Source organism: Schistocerca piceifrons, chromosome 3 (genome assembly GCF_021461385.2).
Source record: "Schistocerca piceifrons isolate TAMUIC-IGC-003096 chromosome 3, iqSchPice1.1, whole genome shotgun sequence".
Classification (NCBI taxonomy): Eukaryota; Metazoa; Arthropoda; class Insecta; order Orthoptera; family Acrididae; genus Schistocerca; species Schistocerca piceifrons.
This window is the reverse complement of record NC_060140.1, coordinates 249,804,337-249,828,661: the sequence shown is the minus strand read 5'-3', so window position 1 is coordinate 249,828,661 and position 24,325 is coordinate 249,804,337. Positions and strand designations below refer to the sequence as shown.

General features: G+C 42.2%; 1 protein-coding gene across 1 annotated transcript in view; it reads left to right on the top strand.

The window, feature by feature from the left end:
* Positions 1 to 299: 299 nt before the first annotated feature.
* The window catches only part of LOC124788553 (homeobox protein MSX-1-like), a gene marked incomplete at its 3' end in the record, with an annotated part of 242,327 nt that continues 218,301 nt past the window's right edge, over positions 300 to 24,325 (top strand). Inside the window, exon 1 of the mRNA XM_047255823.1 lies at positions 300 to 1,342. Within this exon, the coding sequence (XP_047111779.1) occupies positions 481 to 1,342 (862 nt within the window). The remainder of the gene's footprint in view (positions 1,343 to 24,325) is intronic.

The window sequence follows — 24,325 nt, the reverse complement described above, 5'->3', positions numbered from 1 at the left end:
GAGACACGAGATGGGAGGAAAAACGAGAATAAAAGAGTTAAACGAAAAGTGGGAGGAGTGACAGGAGAGCGAGAGAGAGCGCGCGGTACATATTCCGCGGCGGCTGGCGCGACAGTGGCGGCAGCGCCCCGTTTCGCCTCCGCTCCGCGGTGTCATTATACGGAGGGGAGGGGCGAGCGAAGCCCCGCCCAGCGCGTGCCAGCGACCACGCCCCCGCGCGCCCTCCAGAGCGCTCTGGTGGGGAGCGCGGGCACTGCGGGCTCGCGGGCGGGCCGCCAGTCGCCAGTCTGCACGCCGCCGCGCCACGACGCCTGCCGCTCGCCGTGGCCGCATACAGCGCACACGCACTATGACCGCGGCGCACGCCAGCGCGCCTAGCTGCCAGGGGTTCTTCGCGATTCAGCCGACAGCTGTGTGACTTTTTACCATAGTGCGAGCCGCTCTCTGCCAGTGACTCTTACTTTTTTTCTCGAGTTATTCATGCTTGATGAGACGGCCAGTAGCATGACAGTCCTGAAGGTAAGCCATTCCATTCACCACCACCATCACCAGCAGCTTCCCCCGCCGCCGAGCAGCGCCGCGTCCCCGATGGACACTTCGGCCGTCGACTCCAGCGGCGAGGACAATGAGATGTCGACGCCGTCGCCGAACAGCCTCAAGGCCGCGGCGGTGACCAACAACAACAACATAGCGACCAGCAACAACAACAGCGGGGGCAGCGGCACGAGTCCGCCGGCGCCTCCCCCGCGGCAGAGCCACATCAGCTTTAGCGTGGCGTCGCTGCTGGCCGACACGAGGCACGACCGGCGCTCGGCGACGCCGACGACGCCAACGCCGCCCCCGGCGCCGCTGCCTCTCCTCCAGGCGACTTCCTCCGACGACGAAGACGGCTCCGAATCAGGGCACGGTAGCCTGGTGGACGTCGAGGTCCTCCGCGAGCCGACGCCGTCGTCGCAGTCGCCGCCGACGCTGCCTCAGGTGCTCCCGCCAGGAGGCCCCGGGGGCGGCGGGGGCGGCGTCGTGGACGGGCTGCACGCGCTGCATCGCTACCACCACCACCCCCACGCGCACCCGCAGACGGCGTCTCCTGGGGGAGGCACGGTGGCGCCCGTAAGGCCGACGCCGTTCTCGGCGCTGGCCGCGGCCGCAGCGGCGTATTCTGCGGGCTTGCAGCACCACGGCCCCCCTGCGGGGGCGGCGGCCGGAGGCGGCGCGGGAGGCGGCTCGTGGACGCTGGTGCCGCACTACCCGGCCTCCGTGTTCCCCGGCGCCGGCGCCATGGGGCCCGCGGCCGCAGCAGCCGCCGCCGCAGCTTTCGCCGCGGGACTCGGCTCCTCTCCAGGTAAGCTTCAGTACACCCTCTACTTCATTAATTTGTGTTGTCAGGGTTTCACCAATCATTCTCCTGTATTTTCATACTGAATGTGTTGCACGCGGTGAATATTTGTTAAGTACTTTATAATACCACGTTATCAGCTTCAGTGACGTTTATTTGCCGATATTTGTAGGCACGCCGCGTTTCGGCATCATGCTTACATCATCAAGAGCGCAACAGTTACTTATTCATCAGTTATTAATTATAGAATCTTTACCTCGGCTGTACTCCAGATTCATCCTGCCTTCTTATTGAATGGCTTGCACGAGGTAAAATATCGCATATCACTTTTAAAATATCATGTTACCAGTTTCAGTGACGATTATCTTCCAATATTTATTGGCATTTTGCGTTTCGGTATCATGCTAGCATCATCATGTACAAGATATTCATCAGTTTTTGATTACAAATCCACGTGAAGTAGTGTGCAAATTTTTTTACGCTAGTCATATACAAATAGCTGGAAGGCACCTAACGTAAAAAAAAAAAAAAAAAGCAGATACATCCGTGATGATAGCAGCATGTTGCAGAAACGTTTCATGTCAATAAATATTGGAGACGTTTTTCACAGTTCGCGCAAATAAGTAATTTACAAACTGATACACAAATAATGGTTAGGCACCTGATGTACAAAGAACAATTAGGTCCTGCTGAACGCACCATGAGGACGAAACGCATCGTGTCAATGAATATTAAAAAAAAATAAACGTCAGTGATGCTGAAAAGTGTTAGTATATAAATTCATATCACAGTCGCAGACCCCAAACAACTACCAAATATACAAAAATTCACGAGGGTCTTACTTTTATGACTTAGCAGGTTTCATTATAGTACGACAGCGTGTTCCTTGTCGTCGCACTATCTTTATAAATATGACACAGCAAACCTCGCCTGGAATCTCGGTCGCTAGCATTCGCAAAACACGTTCTACACACTATATAATTTTTATATTATTAGCAAGAAATGTAATTTTCTCATCAGAAAATCAGATCTAATAGTGTCTACTATGCTGCAGTCTTCTCCAATATGACACTGTTTTTGATTAATAATGAAATTAAAACTTATCTTTGCCTCATGTACTTTCTTTGATCTCTAATCATTACATGTATTTGGCGTGTCCTTAGAATGGTTTTACAGCATCTGATGTTTACATGTGTCCGCACAACAATTATAGCATGTAATTAACAATTACATTAGTACTGTACGAACATCTGTGCCTCACGTACATTCTCTGATTTCTAATCATTATATTTATTTGGCGCGTCCTTAGAATGGTTTTACAGCATCTGATGTTTACATGCGTCCGTACAACAATTATACCCTGTAATTAACAATTAGATTAGAAGTGTACAACCATCTGTATTCGTAAAGGTTGTGCCCTTGTCTGTGTTAAACTCTTTAAGCAAACGCAATGTTCCGTATCTTGTCACTAAACTTTACATTTAGTGTGATTGCTGAGTTTTTCTGCTGTCGCATGGACTGAAGGTCGTACACCCATTAGCAAGCGGGGACGTAACTAACTTCGAGTTAACATGTCGTAAGAATAATTTATTATCATCTTGCTGCAAGCCCGTAAATTGGTGAAATAAAGAAAATTTTTGTGTGGATGACGATCTTCCGCAGCAGCTGTTAATAAAATATTTTTCTGCTTTAAGCGTGCTGCATTGTAAGAGAAAGATACACCAGGAGTTTTTCGGTTTTATTGACAAAGTATCATCATCATTAGTACTGTTTCTGCAGACATTGCTAACTTGATACGTTTCAGCATTCTTATTTTCATTGAGTTAAAAACAGATTCATTATGAAAGTCATGCTCTCACCACTCGCGTTATTTCGGTTATTAAAGAAACACAGCACTATTAATAAACCAATCCGTAAATGGTTCGATTACCTTTTCGATGCCTTAGTGGCGTGTCAGGTGTTCTTAAAACTGTGCGTTTCGCTGCTATCAAAATTCACTAATGTTGCTGCCATGTGACGTTGTGTTTCTGCCTAATTCTTGTCTTCGAGTACACTTGTTTAAGCCTCTCTCGCTGCTGTTAAAACATATGCAGCATAACGCCAGTAGACAGCAGTTTTGGCATCAGAACTACGTTACCTACAATTACATGTAATTTTGTAGTTATGAGCTGACCGGTGTAGTTATTATATGATTGTGTGTAAACTCCTGATGATGCAGTATCAATTCTCTCTTCGTAACAAATAAAAACTGCAGTATAATGTGGTTTCTTATTGGTCATTAAAAGTAACATATTAGAACGCTGTTAGCCAAAGTGATGTAACAGGAGAAAACAACGCAAGAATACTTACGAAGAACTAAAGCTTCAGTTGAGTCAACAGTTTGTTTGAAGCCTAGTGTCGTTCACAGTCCCATGTAGCCTTAACTATAATTCCATTAAGTGAGAAAGAGGTTCATTTCTTTACGGAACATTCAATTGACCGAGTACATTATTTTCTGTTTCTATCAGCAATACTCCAGATAATGGTGGGCTGCTGCTAAAGTTGGTTACGGTAACACCTGTCTTCCTCAGCGTTTCTGTAAAAAGCATACGCATTACTAGCAACACTTAAAAGATTTCTCATTTTGTCTGCTGTTTGCTGCTTGGTGTACTTGTATGTAGTACTTCATTCAGAGTACAGATAAGTATTACTTCCATTACCTATCCAAAATAAGACGACGTTCGGTCCTGATGTGAATGATTAATGTAAAACAAGGAAAAAATTATCTAGTAATGGTAGCATGTTGTCGAAACACGCCTCTCTACCCGTCAATTAACAGTGACTGGAGTAACAAACTGGATTCCTTTCTCGTAAATTATGACATGTTTTTTCCATAAGTCTTCTTGCTATTCTGCCACTGAATATGTATTGAAAATCACGGAGTTTTAATTTTTTTTTTGTTATTTTTGGTCACTCTTTACGTCCTTCGTCGTATGGTACACGCAGATCGATAGCAGCAAACCTGCACTGGCATCTTAATTTTATACACCTATCAGCATGATGTACCTTTATTTACGGGGTGTGCTTGTTTTTATGCGCCTATGGAACTAATGACGTGTGGTACAGCCAAAGCACAACCAAAGTTATTCAAAGAGTTTGGTTGTACTGCTGTACTGAAGTGAAATATTGGTGCAAAGTAGTACCAAGGCCACTGAAGATAACAATGGCGCAATGCATTGTTTTGAACTCCCCACTAAATTTGTCTGAATCAACGCTCAGTCGACTTATTAAAACTATCTTCGCTGTTCCATCTTATCTTTGTCCACCATATAGAAATCCCTCTACCACTATATGTAGACCGATTTTATGTGTGAATTTTATGAAGAATGTTCCTTGTATTGTACTATAATGGAAAGTTGTTTTTCGTGATAACTATTGCGGCCAGATGATTTAAAAGTTTGTCACAGCCACATTATTCTACGTTGTAATGCTATCGGTGTTTTCTTGTAGATGGGGTGGTACTGCAAGTTTATTTTTTCATTTCTGCGGTGCCGGCTGCGAAAGCTCATATTGTTAGACACGTATTGTGTATGTTGATACATAACTAAAACTAACGACCCACCCCAGGTTCGGTAAGGTAGCTTTCAATGTCTACTGACTTGTTTGGTGAATTACATACACTTACCTTCCCTGTGAATTAGTCTATCTAGTATTGGAAACCGTATTAAATTCCCTACTGTAGTTCCTGAGATTAGCCTTCACATACAGACCGAAAAACACGGCGGGGGACTTCAATTTATAAAATGTTGTGATGCTTCTGCCGCAGTACAACTGAAGCAAAATAAAATAATCCTGTGGATTAACCCAGCAACGCTCAGTAGCCGTTAAGTAGCTCCGTTTCAGTATCTTCATTTTACACTTTATCGAAGAAATCGCATATGCATAGCTCAGGATATATTTTTATCTTCGTAGCAAACACACAGTTTTCAACACTACGCGTATCTTCCACTTGCTAATGCGAACGTCATTGTAAATAGTGAAGCGAATGGTTTCATCTTCTTCCAGTTATGCTAATCTGTCAATTACTTCCAGTACCTTCGGTTCAAATCTACCTCATTGTAATCTGCCTTTGTGATTCTATTTTGCATGGACTAATATGAACTCTGCTTTTTTCTATTATCTCTACTACCGCTTTATGCTATTTCAGTTTTAGTTACTTCGAAGTGTCGTATTCCACGATAAATGTTATTGTTTTTGTAGGATGTGTGTGTCGTTAAGAACATAAATTAAAATACGTAGAAGGCCTAGTTAGCCGTAAAAGAGAGCTTTATGCTCCTAATTTTATGGTGTTTCGATAAGGCAATTTCCAAAACAGTCGAAATTATTTCCACCATCCGCTGCAAAGTAAGTCCTGTGGTCAGCCCATATCACCAGTAGAAGGAATAAGGTTGGAAAACTGTGCTTAAATAGCTATTTTGTACATCGTGAATGCAGGCAACAATTAAAATTTAATCTACAAATTCGTTCTGTTTAAGCAAAGAAATAACGAAATGGTAGCGCTACGTAATTGTTTATTTAAAAAGATAGGAGTGTAATTCACAGTTGTGGTTCAGAATCGAAGAAGTACGCACTAAAATCCTAAAGATAATTAAATTTCTCCAGATGACAAGTGAAACGCAAATGTTTCGGGGTAAACTTCAGTTCAGGACGATGTATTCGTGCAGCTGGCTACGATAGTTGTTTTTATTAACATTTTCTGAACTCCACTGCGAGATTCTGCTCAAACCAAACTGTCGGTAACAGATGACCATGTGATTATTAGGAAGGCTTGTTTTCTATCCGCTGCTCTGATTCGCCCCCTCTACCTCTCTTCTGTCCCCACCCACCCGCACGCGCACACACTGGAGAATCTGAAAGCGTAATAAATTTGTTCTTAGCGAATCTATAAACATTAGTAAACTTATATTTATGTTAAATACAGCTACGAGTCGTATGAACTTACTAACATACGCCAATCACTGAAAAATTTTGACGCCCTTGAAAAAGGAAAAAAATAAAAAAGGTATATTTAGTACTTGGAAAATGGCCATCATTTAGTTAGAAATATTTATTTCCGAAAATAAAGTCAACTGATTTGTACTTCAAGTAAGACGCACACAGCCCTTTGTGACTATACCTTCTAAGGCTGCGTCCCTGAGAGCAGATTGGTTTTTCAAAACTTACAGAACATTTAGTGACTTGTAGTTAGTTTTATAGCAACTGATAATTGACGCTTATTCAGGAGCACACTTCATTCTGATGAAGCTTTAAAAGCAGCAGAAACACAAGAAGGATGTTGCTTCGGGTGCTGCAATGTCCTTTGATATCGCCGTCAAATGCATTCATAAGCCCCTTATACTGAATAACGATTATTAACTTTTTTACTGATTGTGGCCTTCTTTGGTACAGTATTCTTCTTCTGGGAACCATATTTAAAGCTCTCTTGTTAAGCTACTAAGTGCTGAGAAATACATTCGTAACTCTCCTGTCAGTATATGTTCGTCTCAGTATTGCGCTTTCAAAGCCGTCGATATATTTTGTAATAACTTATTATTCTCATCAGATTAAATGACTGTATCGTGCTGATACCGCGATAGTGAATTCAGTGGAATTACCAGGTCCTACAGAGGAGCTAAAACTTCTTGATAATGTTGCAGAGAGGGAGAAGCTAATTCATTTATCACATGTACTCTCCTACGTACACGAAGTCGCTTCTAGTTATTTTTCGTGCCGGATTCCTCTATCCCATAACAATTTCCTTGGTGTCATGCTAGCTTCTTCACAGTCAAGATGTTATTTTTAATCAAAATTTATCACGTTACGCCGTTCGGAAATCGTCTCCCGTAAACGGTTATTCCCTACAGTTAGAATTACTAACAGGTCTACTTGAAATTACCAAGTGTGTTTTGTCCCCAAGCCATTGTAATTCAAACGGTGTCTTTGCGTTTGTTTCCATAGCCACTACGAACTTGTTAAAGGATAAAATTTATATCCCCCGTAATTATAAGCTTTAAAATGGATTGACACATGACGATAGGCCCGTTAGGTCTTAAAAATTATTTTTTAGCTTAAGATTGTGCTATTAAAGTGTTCTTAAAACCACATGTATCACTTAAAAATGTTTCTGTATTGAATATGGTCAGTCCTGGTATCTCAATAAATTATAATTTTTGACAAAATGTTTGCAATTTTCGGGGATACTGATTTTAGCCATTCAGCTACATTAATTTTATAGCACGTAAAATAGTGAGCGTACAAACCATTCGTAGCTACTGTAGCGCCACAAGTATCAATTTAAATTATATTACGGATTTTTAAGGCATATTAATTTATAATATTTTATTGTAGCTATACCTATTCTATCAATATTTGTACGTACATAGTATAAACAACAATTCTCGTGGAATTTTACACAAATTTCGATTCTGACAGATTTTCAGAAACCCTGATCACTTACAAGTAATTTAATTGCTGACCTGCACTTGTAGAAGACGTTGTATCCATGTAATTCGTTGTCTGTCGCAGTCCCATAATTGAGAGAATATGTTTTGAGCCAAAATGTTGCAAAACGTGTCTAGAAGGAAATTCCGTATCAGAGCTTTGTGCAGTTCTGCTGCGTTCAATTACACCACTTGCTAATTTTAAGTTACTATTCAATATAGATACACATGTTTAAAAAAATTTGAGAGGTTCTCCGAAGATCACACACAGTCTTGCTTGTGATAATATTTCGGTATCCAAGCAGAGAACCAAATTTCAAATTTTGAATTTTTGTGGAAAGATTCGTCTGAGGCAACCGCAACATGTTACAAGATCATGATATATAGAATTATGTAATATGTAGTCTCGTAATGTGCCACAACTATTTCAAGGTTGCTGATCTTGTAGCAGAATAGAGATATTTACAAATTGTTATTTAATTTTGATGCCCACTTTGTGTTTTACAGGTAGTTATTTCGATATAAGACCAACGTCTGGGATATGTAATTATTTTCACCTCGGTGACTTTGAGCTTGACATGCCTGTCAGTTAGGTTCGTGACAACCACAGTCTCGGTTTTGCAGCAAGTTTTGTAGTTAAAACACCTCACGCCGTCCCTTAGGAAGTGTATTTCTCTCTGTTGACCCAGTTAATTAATTTACTGTTTTACTCGCAGAAATAGAAGTGAAGCTTTCAAATTGGTCTGTGTAAGAACCAAACTTCTACAGTTTTCTAATACCTAAACGTATAAAAACATTGGTATATCCAACCTAGCTGTTCGGTATTGGTACTTTCAGCCTAGCTATTCTCCGAGATCCGGCATGACATGGGCCATGCTTGAAGTATACGATTAGTCTTTTAATCAAAAGAACTATTGTACGTACATGGTTCCTGTTAGACAAATCAGTATTAGCGTATGTCCAGAATGATAAGTAAACACAGCCACTACCCACACATTCACGGAGAAGAGGTGCTAAGAACAACAGCTCCAGTGTTGTACAACATATGTATTGTGGAGAATACAAGTGTAAGATCAAATAAGCAAATATAATAGCAGAAATATCACGTCGTCAAAGGATGTAGACTTTAAAGAACTGCATCCAGTAGAGAGGAAATTCCTGAAAATAAGTAAATTTCTGTGCGCACAGAATTCACGTTCCTCTGCGGCTTCTATCTTTGAGAGCCAACAGTTTGAAATTCGGGGTACGGCGAAAGGTGAAGATTGCTGAGATGACAGTCCCCACGCAAGAAGTAGTGTGGGAAGATGAGAACCGTGTAATTACATCAGCAGGCATTCTGCGCGAATGGTCTATTGGTGTCAGCGAAGTGAAAGGCTTGGAGGTGATGTATCAGGCAACGTGTGGGCCGGACAGAGTAGCGACAACGATGCGAAGGGCACAACAAAATTAGTATCTGTGTTAAAGATTGCGCAGCAACAAGAACAACATTAAAAGCTAGCTGGAGAACTCAGCAATTAAAGGACTAAACGAACAGTAAACTCATACAAACAAACAAACAAAATGATTTCTGTTCAACGGTGGTGAAGAATACTGACACTGCATAATTATATCTACGAACGTAAAATATTATGTACATTAATTTGTCTATATACGGTACAAAATGTTCAATAATATAAAAAAAAATGAAAGGTGCCTGGAAACAAAAAAAAAAAAAACCGCAGTATTTATGCGGTAGGGAGCGATTTCTTTACTTTTCTCCTGAATATAAAAAATTAATCCGAATAAAATTTTACGCTTGAGCGTAGTATAACGGAAATTATGTCAGCATCTGTGAAATTATAATAGTGCATTTCGAATTATTATTGTTATAATATCTTCTAACAGCATTATATTTGGCGTTACGCGGTAAGACAAAATGTAAAGCATATTTATCACCAAAATGTCCGTTGCAAGGGGTATGTATAAGACTCAAACACTGCAATAGTCACAAATATTTTCAAAGATCCGTAGGGGGAAAAAATGAAGTAATTGACAACAGATATGAGCTGAGGTTAGAGCGTGGATGTTTCAAGGCGTAGGTGACCCGAATCTCGTAAGAAATTTTACTGTTCAACAGAAACATTAAAGTTTCTTTATCAAAGACTCGAAATCGCAGAGACTTCCGTCGCTTTTGTCAGAAATCATACATGTAGCCCATGATAACTAATACCAAAAAACGGGAATATTGGGTACATCGATTTATTGTACAGGTTGTATTTATCTACATCTCGAAGATTTCTCTCCAATACACATTTGAGTGTTTGGCAGGAAGTTTCACAAAACTTCTAATTCTCATTCCTATTATCGAGTAGGATATAGGAAAATGAACAATTAAATCTTTCCTTTGAGCATTGATTTCTTTTATTTTATTACGGTGGACAACAAAATTGGTTGGAGTCAACAAAATATTTTCACATTCGGGAGAGAAAGTCGGTGACTTGAATTTCGTGAAAGATCTCGCCGCAACGAAAATCGCCTTTGTTTTGATGATTGTCACCGGTACTCGATTAACACAGCGGTGCAACTCTCTCCCTTACCTTACGAAGACTGTAGAACGAGGTGTCTTCTTCGAACAATGTCAATGTTCCACGTCAATCCTATCTCATGAGGGTTCCATACCGGGGAGCAATACTCCAGTGGAAGACGGACAAGCGTAGTCCAGACAGACTCTTCGGTAGATCTCCAACATCTAATTTTATATCTTTATCCAATGGTTTTCCTTGTTTTATTTTATGCTTGTCCACATTACTTTATAGTTCTAAGTTTATAAAGATACCACTCGAAGTATGAGGTAGAAGTTCGGTCACATTAGGACACCAGATACAATATTGTTTACATACGCTGTTGGAATTCAACGCATCACACTGGTGCAGTTAACTAAGGCGCAGTACATCAAAGACACTACGCATCGAAGTATACACGTCATATAGTGCGAGTGCATAAAATAAAACAAATAGAGCAATACATGAGTTATTACAGATAATAAAAACAAGGATATTCAAATATACGCAAACAAATGTTATTTCTGACTCATCTTGCTGTGTTCTAACGCAGGTAACGTAGTGGCGCTTAGTGTATTTGAAACACACTATTTCCGTGCTTCATTGTCTACCACCACGTCAGAGCAACACTTTTTGCGTGCAGTGAATTACACCCCAGCAACTCGTCCAGTATAAGAAGTTCAGGCACAACAGTCTTCTCAGTCAACAGTATGCTACTGTAAATCGGTCCCCTCACATCTGCGGAATATGCACGCTGATGATACGGATGACCAGCATCCTAGTCTAGTTCGTTGACCACGTTTTCATCGTGTATTGTAACGTTATACCACAGACGTTTAAAGGGTTTATATCTGCACTTTCCAGTGCAATAAGATCATCTGGATGTCACTGATAAACATATGAAACAGTCTGCGATTATTGTCAGTCATCCAACATGAAAATGATAAAGTGATATTTTCAATAGGAGGGGGTTTTCTATGATGAGATCCACATCAATTCAAATAAGGCGGTGGCTCAGTCGGAAAGTATTAGGGATTGAAATTGTCGGGATTAAATTAAGACAGTCATCCCAGCGTTCGCTCCATAATTCGCAGCCACTATGTTAACAATTACGTCATTTTGCTTCCTTAGAGAAGAAATGTTATGCGAAAAGGCAACATATTATGATGACAACTGTTTGAATTAAATGTGATGGTTGCCTTGGGGGAACCACGGTTATTACATTTACATATGCATATGCGTACCCATAAGCCACTTTGCAGGGTGTTAGGGGTGGTACTTCGTTCCCATACCATTCGTACTATTTGTATATGTTTCCTGGGAAAAGTAACTGTATATATGATTCCGTAAGTTAACTAAATCGTCTTTTCTTGCTCTCATTGTCCCAAGAAGAGGTATACCGTCTACCGTTACTGCCAGTTCTCTTAGGTACATATCTGAATAGCAACGACACGTCGACACTTGATCAAAGCCCAGAGTAGAGCACACTAAGGCCTTTTATGGGGTTTCTTAAACATACAGTTCATTTCCCACCGTTTCACAAATAACAATGCTTTTTCCTTAGTCTATTATTGGTCCTAAGACCTCGAACCAGTTAACAGCGTTTTGTGGTATTACCTACAGTTGTATGAACGATGGATCAGGATCCACTGGCTTCCATGTCCAGGTCTGACAGCTGTAGAATTATGAGTTCTTCTGGCAAAATGGGGATGTTGTCCTACCAATTGGGAATTCTTGCAGTTGGGATAAAATTTTCGGTTCCAATATACATATGACAACTACAGGAAACTTACCTGAATCATTAATCGGGAAAGAGAAGTGGAACTTTGTTAGTTAGTTACTGTGTGTTTGTGTGCGAGAGGGACAAAAAGAGAAAGAGTATGTGTCAATATGTTCTCATTTTATGGTGTAATATACGGGGGGAGAGGGGGGGGGACACTTCAGAGTTACACTTCATTATGGCATGACAAGTAACTTTTATTCAATGCTACACTACACCTCAAGGTGGCACACGCGTGATATTATTTTGCAACATAGTCACCAAGACTCCGTAAACAGCGAAGCAGCGTTCGTGAAATATTCTGCCGTTCGTTCAGTTCCTCGACTATAGTACTTCACTCCTTGGTTATGTAATCATTCGACAACTGGTGGATGAGTGTCCCCATCGTCCGAAAACCTTCGGTTGTCGCGAATCAGCTCCTCTGCTGTCTGTACATCGCCATCTTGATCGATGCCGATGACTTTCCTTTCCAACCGGCATCAGCCACGTCTGTGGGCAAACTTAAACTCTATCCATAGGCCCTGGCAGGCCCATCGCTATTGAGGGTGCAACGTGCCATCATCCTCCTCCAATGACGTCATTGGATGTAGTATGGAGGGGCGTGGGGTCACCACAATTGGTACAGCACTGCTGAGATTATTAGTGTCTCTGTAGCCGTGTGTCGTGGCCTAAGGACGTGTGCACGTGCGGTGCGCAAGGCTTCCCCTACCTGACCTGTACGATAGTTCCTCGCATTGGTTGCTGGAAGTCCGTCGTATTCCAGAATGGCACTAAGAGTAGTCCGGAAATATTACGAAGTGGCGTAGCAATGAAGTACAATGCTGCATTTGCTTTAAAAAATTAAATATTTGTCTGCCACTTTTATGAAATAATAAAAGAGGTAGGAAATTGTGGTAACAGTAATAAATTAAAACCTTAACAATTCATTCACAACGTACAATAAAAATTACAAATAGCTGATCGGTTGCCTGTTGCCACCTTTATCTGCTTGTACACAGAACATCTACTCTTCTGACAACGAGCACAATGGACTTACAACGAGAGTTTCGCAGCGGTGGGATCGACTTTTTGAAACCATCTATACGGTGATGTAGAATTCAGTTATCATACTCTGCAGCCATTCTTCCTGGTCAACCGCCGTTTGCGAGTTATCGATGAAAGAAAAATTTCGGTATTAAGCCTGATGTTCTAAAGCTTTAAAAATATATGTTATATGGACTGGTTGCGTAGTGTAATGGATGTAGTACAGGCGTCAAATGTAAGAGATCGTTCTTTCGAATTTCGTAAGGAGGCCATGGAATTTTTTATTTTTAAAGCTTTATCGAAACGATTCCGATCACTATTTTTATTCACTTATTAAGTTTACATGTAATATTTTATTTTGTTGCGTTGCATCATTTTAATCACCTTGTCAACTTTTTCAGTTGCTGTCATTTTTTTCCCTATAGTCCTTTTACCGTATCGAGTCTTTGTGAAAGTGATTTTAATTATTTCCATCCATTAACTTCGACTTAATTTCTTCCGTTTCATCATCCTGCTTGTTACTGAATCCATTATTCATTATTTCTGTTCCTCATTTTGCTTGCATTTCGTTTTCCTTAGACTAACCGTTGCTTTCGTTTAAATCCTCATCTGCCTTATTTTGTCTATAGTGCAAAGAGAATTTATGTTTTAAATGTTTCTACTACGATAACCGTCCAAGAAAACGCGTAACTTGTAACTAAATTACGTTTTCTACACCATTGCATATATAAACAGATTATTTCGTCTTTTCTTCTTTAACCGATAGATCGGCAGTCTCAAATGTTTAAATATTGTGACAATAAATAAAAATAATTATGTGATTAAATTTGGATTCGCAAAGGTTCCAACTGGAAAAAGAATTACAGGAAGAGAAAATGAAAGCGATTGAAAATTTTAATATGGTGATTAAAATGATGTGGCAAAGGAATAGAAATTTAAAACAAGTTACATTTAAATCTATTAACTGAATAAAAGTAATGATCAAATCATATTGATAAACGTTTAAAAATTAAACCTTCGATACCACCTAAAAATGGTTCAAATGGCTCTAAGCACTATGGGACTTAACATCTGAGGTCATCAGTCCCCTAGACTTAGAACTACATAAACCTAACTAACCTAAGGACTGCACACACATCCATGCCCGAGGCAGGATTAGAATCTGCGACGGTAGCAGCAGCGCGGTTGCGGACTGAAGCGCCTAGAACCGCTCGGGCACACTGGCCGGCCGTTACCACCTAATAAGACTGGAACCATAACCCTTACGCTAAGCAAGTAGTCCGTGCAGTGCTTCTTATACAAAGCTGTAGAGTATTACGTGAAATTCCAAATTTTTTTTCGTTGACTACTTGCAAACGAAGGCCTAGCAGGGTGAACAGCTGCAGGGGGTGATACTTGGGACCTTAACCTACAATAGCGCATAGACGGTTTGAAAAAGTAGATCCCACAACCCTACCACAACATAGGTCAAAAATTAATTATGATTGTAGTGTTGCTCACGCTGCTAAATATTGCATTTTCGGGCAACAACAAAGCTATTTTATGTGGCAGGTGTCATTAGAGCACAGTTAACAAAGTCATTTCTTGAAATAATGGATAAACTAGGCACTCATCTTTTCGTGTTTCCCTGGCTGGTCTCGTTGTGAACTCATGGCTCAATCGTCGAAAATCTAGGTAGTGATGATTCCAAGCTAGGGTGCAAAGAGGCCTAGGTGTTATTCTGCGATATTCAAAAGTTTTATAGATGTGTTTCATAAACCATTCTTGAAGATTAAACTTCTGCAAGTTAGGACAATGGTGATGTAAAAAAGTAATCAGCACTCCGAATTTAAGTTACACTTCTTTTCTATTACTTTTGTTGCAATATCACGTAACTCGTTCCAAAACATCACTTCACAGTATAAAACATACTTGAAAATATCTTCCTCACTGTTTAAGTTCACATTTCATAAGCTGACTACAATTTGCGTCTTTTTAACATGACGACCCAAGCTTGACTCTCTCTACTAGCCGCTTACGCACCCAAAAATTAGAGTTACAAGTACGTCAAAGATCACAGTGACAAAAGAAAGAATACACATAAGAATAATATCATTGCAATATATACATATCGACGTATCGAAGTACCTCTACATTAATGAAATCAAATCTGAATGTTGTCGCAGAAATACGTTAACTATTTTACAGAAACACAGTAGAATATTGGTTCAAATGGCTCTGAGCACTATGGGACTCAACTGCGGTGGTCATCAGTCCCCTAGAACTTAGAACTACTTAAATCTAACTAACCTAAGGACATCACACACACCCATGCCCGAGGCAGGATTCGAACCTGCGACCGTAGCAGCAGCGCGGCTCCGTACTGGAGCGCCTAGAACCGCACGGCCACCGCGACCGGCACAGTAGAATATTGCTGGTATCGAGAGGTTGAGGTGAGGTGCCGTAATGGTTACGTAATTCAAGTACCATTACACACCGCAAGGGAGCACTTCTTGTTAGTATGGGACGACTTTTTTTTATTAATTTTTTTTTTAAGTCGCCTCGGAAAGCTATCGGATTTCTTGTAAACCCTAATGAGCGTCTAGGTTGTAAGAGAGTTAGGTACTGGCTCCCGGACGCTGCTGGTACAACACTACTCGTTGCCTCTAACTGCGCCCAAAGCTTTAATAGCTTAAAAGAAAACGTCCCATTTCGGAGAGCCAACAGTAGGCGCCTGCCTAATTAGCAGTCAACATTGACCTCCGGCGGCACCACCGCTTTCCGCCTCCACTTCACACTGGGCGCCTGTGGCGTCGAGTGTTGGCGGAGAAGCGCCAATGTTTTTAAGGAAGAAGCCGGAACAGGCGGCGCGCCGCCTGGCGCGCTCGCGAGCACCTGCAAACACGGGGCCACTCTGGGGACTTCCCCGAGCTGCCCGCAGCACGGTGTTGGAGGTGTCGCGCTGTGGACAGCGGCGGCGCGGCGCGGCGCGGCGCGGCGCGGGGTGCTTTCGCCTCTGAGTGCCCCAACAGGCCGCCGCCTCTAAACGACGAGTAATTGAGATGAAAGCGGGCCGGGCGCGATGGCACGGCAAACAAGTGATCGGCCCGCGCTGAGAGCCGGACGCGGTAGCATGCATCTCCAGGCTAGAGGCAGGCCTACGCCACTGCCGCCACATGCAAGCGGAAGCGAGATTAGGACTTAACGTCCCGTCGACGACGAGGTCATTAGAGACAAGCTCGAACTGAAGACGGAGAGAAATAGGCCATGTACTGATAGGAACTGTTCCAGGGGCATATGGAAGGAATTCAGCCGAGTCTTGTTCATACGATACATCCAGACGTGTGGCTGCAGCGAGAAATAGAACCAGGATATGGCAGAAGAGAACTGATTGTGTCCTCTTCCTAGGAACCATCCAGGGATTGATCAATAATTCAAGAACAGTCTTAATCGCATTTGTTATTATTATTATTATACCGCCAACCAGTTTCAACCCGACGTAGGGGTCATCTTCTGGGCGTTTACACCATTGGCAGACGGCTAGTGGTGTCACTCCCGTCGTTAGGTAGACATGAGTGACACCACCAGCAGTCGACCAATGGTGTAAACGCGCAGAAGATGACCCCTACGTCGGGTTGAAACCGGTTGGCGGTATAATAATAATAATAAATGCGATTAAGCCTGTTCTTGAATTATTGATTAATCATACTAATCGCTGCTTCTCTCCACAACTACGTTGTCCAAACATCCAGGGGTTGAGTTGGGCAGATTTGTGAGAAGAGACCAAACAGCGAGCTCATCGGTCTCTTCGGATTAAGGAAGGATGGGGAAGGAAGTCGGCCGAGCCCTGTCGAAGGAACCATCCCGGCATTTGCCTGGAGCGATTTAGGAAAATCACGGCAAACCTAAATCAGGATGGCCGGACGCAGGAGTGAATCGTCGTCCTCCCGAATACGAGTCCAGTGTGCTAACCACTGCGCCACCTCGCTCGGTGGACCATCCAGACATTTGCCTTAACCGGGTTTTCAACTGCCGTTGTCTCGAATGCGAGGCTAGGCTCTGTACAGCCACATGAAAGAAAAGCTGTTCGGTGCATATTGATCTAATAGAAGTGCACCAGATACGTGCAAAATCTGAATGGAAGTGGTAGTACTGTAAAGCAAAACAGTGTGTACGACTCGCGCACCGAGTGATCCATACAAAATTAATTTTATTAAGAGATCTGACATTCCACGCTCCGATCCGTAGAACGCCAGTTTTGTTTTTACTGATAACGACATCCTCCTGAACAGTCTCCGTCCGGAGACCCGAGATGGTTCAAATGGTTCTAAGCACTATGGAACTTAACGTCTGAAGTCATCAAAAAATGTTCAAATGTGCGTGAAATCTTATGGGACAACTGCTAAGGTCATCAGTCCCTAAGCTTACACACTACTTAACCTAGATTATCCTAAGGACAAACACACACACCCATGCCCGAGGGAGGACTCGAACCTCCGCCGGGACCAGCCGCACAGTCCATGACTGCAGCACCTTAAACCGCTCGGCTAATCCCGCGCGGCCCTGAGGTCATCTGTCCCCTTGACTTAGAACTACTTAAACCTAACTAACCTAAGCACATCACACACATCCATGACTGAGGTAGGATTCGAACCTGCGACCGTAGCGGCGGCGCGGTTCCAGACTGAAGGCCCTAGAACCGCTCGGCCACAGCGGCCGGCCCGGAGATCCGAATGGGATTTTATTTTACCTCCGGAATATTTTGCCTAAGAGGACGCCATCATCATTTAACCATACAGTAAAGCTGCATGCACTCGGGAAAAATTACGGCTGTAGTTTAACCTTGCTTTCAGCCGTTCGCAGTACCAGCACAGCGATGCTGTTTTGGTTGATGTTCAAGGCCAGTTCAGTGAATCATCCAGACTGTTGCCCCTGCAACTACTGAAAAGGCTGCTGCCCCTCTTCGGGAACCACACGTTTGTCTGGCTTCCCAACAGATGTCGTTGCACCTATAGTACGGCTATGTGTATCGCTGAGGCACGCAAGCCTCTCCACCAATGGTTCATGGGGGGAAGAGTTTTATATATAATTCCCGGGATGATATATTCCCTCCAGTGAATCATCAAGAGTCTTGACGACTTCTCCCTGTTATTACTCCAAATACTGGCAAGATATTGGCTCTGGGAATTCGAAGACTTTTGAAAATGACAAAAATATACTTTCGTCTTATGTAATTGCAAATTAAAAATTTTAGAATTTTTTTTTCGCTTACTTGAAATGTGCAACCTTGCTTCTTGCCAAATTTCATGACGCTAGGCCGACGGAAGGACCCTAAAGAGCGTCTGACGAGTGACTTTGCGATTGACAAAATATGTGACATAATTAGCCGTATCTTTTGACAGCATCGACTGAGAAGTTTACGTTTTTTACACAGCCAAGGGACCATAGACCGTAGTGCGTACCACAAATTTCAACTTGGTATGTACACCCGTTACTGAGAAGAAGCAGTCTGGAGAGGAGGGCATACACACAGTCGGTTAACAAATAACAAAAAACATTGTGTGATACAATCACATTCTTTACTTGTACTGTGAAATCTTGCTTCTGGCTAAAATTTCATGATTCTATTTCAACGGGGACTACCCTATACGGTATGATGAGTGAGTTGGGCCGGCCGGAGTGGCCGTGCGGTTCTAGGCGCTACAGTCTGGAACCGAGCGACCGCTACGGTCATAGGTTCGAATCCTGCCTCGGGCATGGATGTGTGTGATGTCATTAGGTTAGTTAGGTTTAATTAGTTCTAAGTTCTAGGCGACTGATGACCTCAGAAGTTAAGTCGTATAGTGCTCAGAGCCATTTGAACCATTTTTGAGTGAGTTGGCGTCTATCAAAATAACTGATATAAATATCCGTTTCTTTTGGTTTCATTGACTTAGAAGCTTCAATTTTTTACACCGCCAGGGACCGTAGACCTTAGTATCTGACATAAATGTCAACTTGACACCTCTACCTGTTCCTGAGGAAAAGAGATTTTTACAGACAGACAGACAAACAACAAAGCTATTCTATAAGGGTTCTGTCTTTACAGATTAAGATGCGGAACGCTAAAAATGACCAACTATTTTTTTATTAGGAGCTGTCGCGGTCTGGTGACTAGAGAGCTAGGCTCCGGTCTTGGAGGTCCCGTGTTAATTCCCGGGTAGGGACGGAGGTTTTTCCTCGTTCCAGTTGGATCTTTCACTGGTGTAAAAGGCGACAGTGGCGGTGCATCCACCATTCTCCCCCTCCTACTGCCACAAGGAAAACAGAGTTTTCTCTAGTCAAGTCTGGCCAATAGCCCGGTCGCGGGCGTGAGCCACAGGCTTTACCTTTTAGTAAGGATCTAAAACACCGTAACCGCTTAAGACTACGTTGCCTCATTTCTTTCTTCTAGACAGCACCGGCAGAAGTATATTTCCGCTCTTCAGGCAAAAGTGTTATAAAAATACAATGTTGGTTTGAAAATATTTACATACTTTTTACGTGAGACCATCCTACGTTTTAGATTTGTTTTCTATACTGTTGCACGGTTTAGGCCTTGCGCCATATTGAAGTACCTAAATACTTTTTTCTTTTTTTTTTTTTTCACCGTTTGGTCCCAAGAATGTGTGATGACAAATGTTGCTATGATGTCTGTTGCACGTGTTGCGTATAGTTAATGTCCACAGCCTTGTGAAAGAGGGCAGCAACATTTGCCTTGCAGATGTTGATTACCGTAGTGTCAGTGTATGTGGTTAGTTGAAAATGGCCCAAGGCCGAATATGAAACTTAGTATGTACCAGGTCTGCTACATTTTTTCGCCGTTCTTTCTCGAAGTTCGTAGCTTTATTCAGAAAAACTTTAAAAAATGTGTGATTCAAAGTACTGACAACTCCTGGCCACTATTTTCTCCCATCTTTCAGATCCAGTTCTTACACGGCGGAAGAATTGGGCGTCTTTTTAATGAGATCCATGAATCGATCCAATTTTGCACTTGTTAATATGGCCGTAACTGCTGGTCATGTCTATCGATGTATTGTGGCAGTTTGTCTGTCAGTTCTCGGCACAAACGCAACAGTTCCTTTCGATAATTATGTCCTGTGGTTCTCCCCGTCGTTTCCAGTAGCTTCGAAAACCTTCTCTCTTCCACCGCATTCTTCGTCTTGGACGTGAAAATCTCCATTCTTGAAGCGTTGAAACCATTCTTTGCACTTTCTTTCACTAATATTTGCCACGCCATAGGTCTTACCCAGCACTTTTTGAGCCGCAGTCGCAGACTGCACTATGTTACAGTGGAATATTAAAACTACCCCGGAATGACGATAATTATGCTCGTAAGCTGACATGTTCAATCGTGAATAACTTTATAGTGTAATCTAAAATCGACAAATGTTTTAATAGTGTTAAGTTTACAAATGCCTAAGCTTATTGTATTACAATTACAGTCTACCACATACAGTACCACTTGCCGCCACTGTCATCTGTTGCTAAACGGCGAAAGCAATGTAGTAGACCTAGCAAAAAAATCAAAAACTGACAGCCGGACATGGAATGTAATCGTTTAACAATTATAAGCACCCGTCGAACCAAGGAAATCATTACAAACAATTTATTGACTAAAAGACCTGTTGTGCATTGATAATGATGACTTTTGAAAACAAATGTTCCTGCAAGTCTTTATAATTATAACGAATCATTTCACTGATTGTATTGTACTGAATGGGGTGGAACCTGTACTGGCAGTAGGAGAGTAAAATAATGCTCTGTAAAGTGGATTAGTAATAGGATTAGTAGGTTAGCGTATATACGAGTGTAGAGTGGGAAAGTGTGTGTCAGGGCTCATTGTCTTTGGATAAGGAGAACTAAAATGGAAGCCAGGTCATGCTTATGGATAATGAAGGAATGGAGGAAGAAACACTAACGTGGGAGTGTAAGAAAAAGTCGGCTGGACATGATAGGAAGGAAAATATTGGGAGGGACTGTTGGGCGGGAGGGATGGTAGCGAGAGCTAGGATGAAGACGAGAGGGGTGGAGGGGGCGAAACGGCACTGGAAGAGCGTACGGTTGTGTAGAGTCGGTGGGATTAATGTTGGTTAGACAACGCGTCAGTACGGGAAGCAAGGGGGAAAGGATGGAATCGACTTTCGAGATTTATGGCTAAGTTCAATATTGATCAGAATGGAGGGGACTTCCATGAATTCGTAGAGAATTCAAGTAGAGGAGGATATACTAAGCAAGACGGACTGCATGGCACTCAAGTATCTTGAAGGAGAAACTGGACGTTCTTATAGCACTGACATCTGTCGGATCGAGACCTTTGAAGGTGTGGAGAATGGCGAAGGAACACAATCCCAATGTATGGTTTGTCAATACTTTTAGCCTACTTAGGTTGCACGTCCATGAAGCAATTAATGTGACGAAAGAATGTTCATAAAAAAATAGAGTAACAAAAACAAAGCCAAAGTTTTGACTCCATTGGTCGAAAGTACGAAAGACTCAGCAGAGGTGCTGACTAAAACAGACGGCTAACTTGGCAAAGGAATTATATTGAGAACGGGTAAATCAACGGTTACGTTGCAGAACTGTACCTTAGCTGAATCAGGATTACAAAGTGACTGACAATCGAACGCAGCTTGAAATGGAAGGCGGGTACGTTGTCGGTTCGCCGTTGCACGAGTGCGCTGCATGGTCACGACAACAACAGCTGAGCGATTCCATACAACACATTCACCCGTTCACTGTGAACGTGCAGTGCCGAATTCACTTCACAGGATCGTTGGCCTAATCAGCGTATCAATTCGCTATACATTTTCACTGCTGGTTGTAAGCATTCCGTCGGCGAACGCAGAAACAAAACACTCGATGTGAACTAACCACATTAGTTGCGTCACCAGCCTCATTTGTCACCGGCAGCTGAGTGGTGGTAACTGTCACCTAAGGCAGAAAAGCGATATGGCAAAGTTCTGTAGCACAAAAGGCGTGACCAAGTTTAGCAACCTAATTCGTTGTCGCTACTGCCTCAGCCCCGTAAGGAAGTAGCGGTTACCCACTTCGCTACTTTGCTCCATGCATAGATCGGCCAGTAACGAACCTCAAGATGAGAAAGACACAGTGTTACTAACAGTCGAATGAACTGTGATTTCTGAAGAAAATTTCGCAAATCAGTCCACACAAAAGAGACAAGAAAAGGAATCGTTTCTCAATGCAATAAGTATACGGCCACATGTATTCGTAGTAGTAATAGTAGTAGTAGTAGTAGTAGTAGTAAGAGCAGGAGGAGGAGAAGGAGGAAGAGATAATGACATCACACTCTGTAATAACATTTCCTTTTTGTTATTTATTTAAGAGGCTGAGTCTACGATCAGCTGAATTGTTGATGCAGATGTAAAAGTGACAATAAGCCCAAGATAGTAGTTTCATTCATTAAATGTTTCTCAATAATGAAAAGATACGTACATATCTGAGTTAAAAGTGGCTAAGTACTATAGCCTTCATCGTAAGAAAATCTTATAACTGATGTCATTTTAATAGCATTCCTCCAGCGGTGGAGTTTCTCCTCTGCGCCAATTCCTCGATCAAGTGGAATCCAATACCGATTTACCACCAACATTCCAGGGTATGAAATTTCGATTCAGGTACAAATATATCATGTGCTCACTAAGCGACGTAATTTCCCGTAATGTATGGACATTATTTCTACGTTGGCAATATTACAATATCTTAGCAATTTTCTTATTGCATAGAAAGACTCAATATTTCCTGAAAAGTATAAACAATGGAGCAAGAGATACCCATTAATTGATATTTACGACGATGAAATGTTGTCTCCAGTAAGGTGCACTGCACGGCAAGTGAGTCTCCAGTAAGGTGCACTGCACGGCAAGTGACTAATTATCTATACATACATCCCGATACATTTAGATGTAACGCACCAAAAAGTAATAGCTCTCAGTAACTAGACGTGAAAAAAATGCAGCCATGTAAGCTAAACACTTACTCAAGCGGAATAAACTCACAAAACTGTGAAAAGTGAGTCTTATATTTTAATACATTAACCATTAGGCGGGGAACATTGTGTATGTATGACTCTGTGTAGTTGACGCTAATCGATGTCTCAATTGGAGTACAGGGGGAATGGGGAAGAATTATATAACTCTGTTGCTGGTGGAACTAACCCAATGTTCATCAGACTTTCTGCTTCTCACTCATCTTTAGTTAACAGCATTGCCTCACCTGGTTCGAGAATCAAACTTAATTCCACTAGTAAGATTTAAGATAAGGCAAGATTGTTGTTTCTTGTCTTGGCCTATATCAATGCTTTCGATATCCTCATTGTTATGATAAGGATTATATACTTTTATATACGCTTTCGCCTACTGTTTTTGTCTTTTAATACCATCATGAGAGGGCTGATTTTGGAAACGAATTGGCTTAAGAACACAAGGCATTAAAAGCTGTACAGCTGAGGAGAAGCGAAATGCTTCTCAACATACGTTGAAGCTTTTAGTGGCTTCAATACAAGACGAACGCAGTGTTTGCATTATGTTTAGACTCGTTTCTCTTTATTGCTTTGAGGTGACGTTGTTACCCATCAAAGAGGTGAAGATCTCTACAGTGTACCTCGCATCTTGGGTGGAGAGTCACTTTTACACTTCAAACGCGCGTATGACGCCAATGATTTGCGGTTCGCTCACGCCGAGTGTGAGGAAGTTGCTACCCCACTTGTGTTCTTTCTTCCTGCTAATGGAAAATTTGCGTCTCACTCTTGGAGTGTTTGCTTTGGCATCATCAGCACCTGAGCTCTAGACCTTCTTGCGAAGCAGGACCGAAGCGTCGGCAGTCAAGTGTAGAATGTTTTGAACTAAGTGCGACAGAGAGATAGAGATCCAGGTTCCAGATGCAAACAGTGTATAATATTTGGGAAACAAACTTCTCCGGGCTTGCGGTTTGGGTTTCACTCGACATTTTCCCACTAGAGATACGTCTGTCCCCAACATCCGTCACGACTGTGTTGTTTTCGGACGGCAAATAACAGCAGTGTTTCTACAAAACATCTCATAGGACGGAAATCTGTGTTCCCAAGCTGGAGTGTTTGTGTCGTTATTAGTCAGACACGGTTTTGGAAACGCGGAACATAACTGCTAGAACGTCCTGCGCAAACACCACGTGGAAAATACCACGTGGAAGAGGA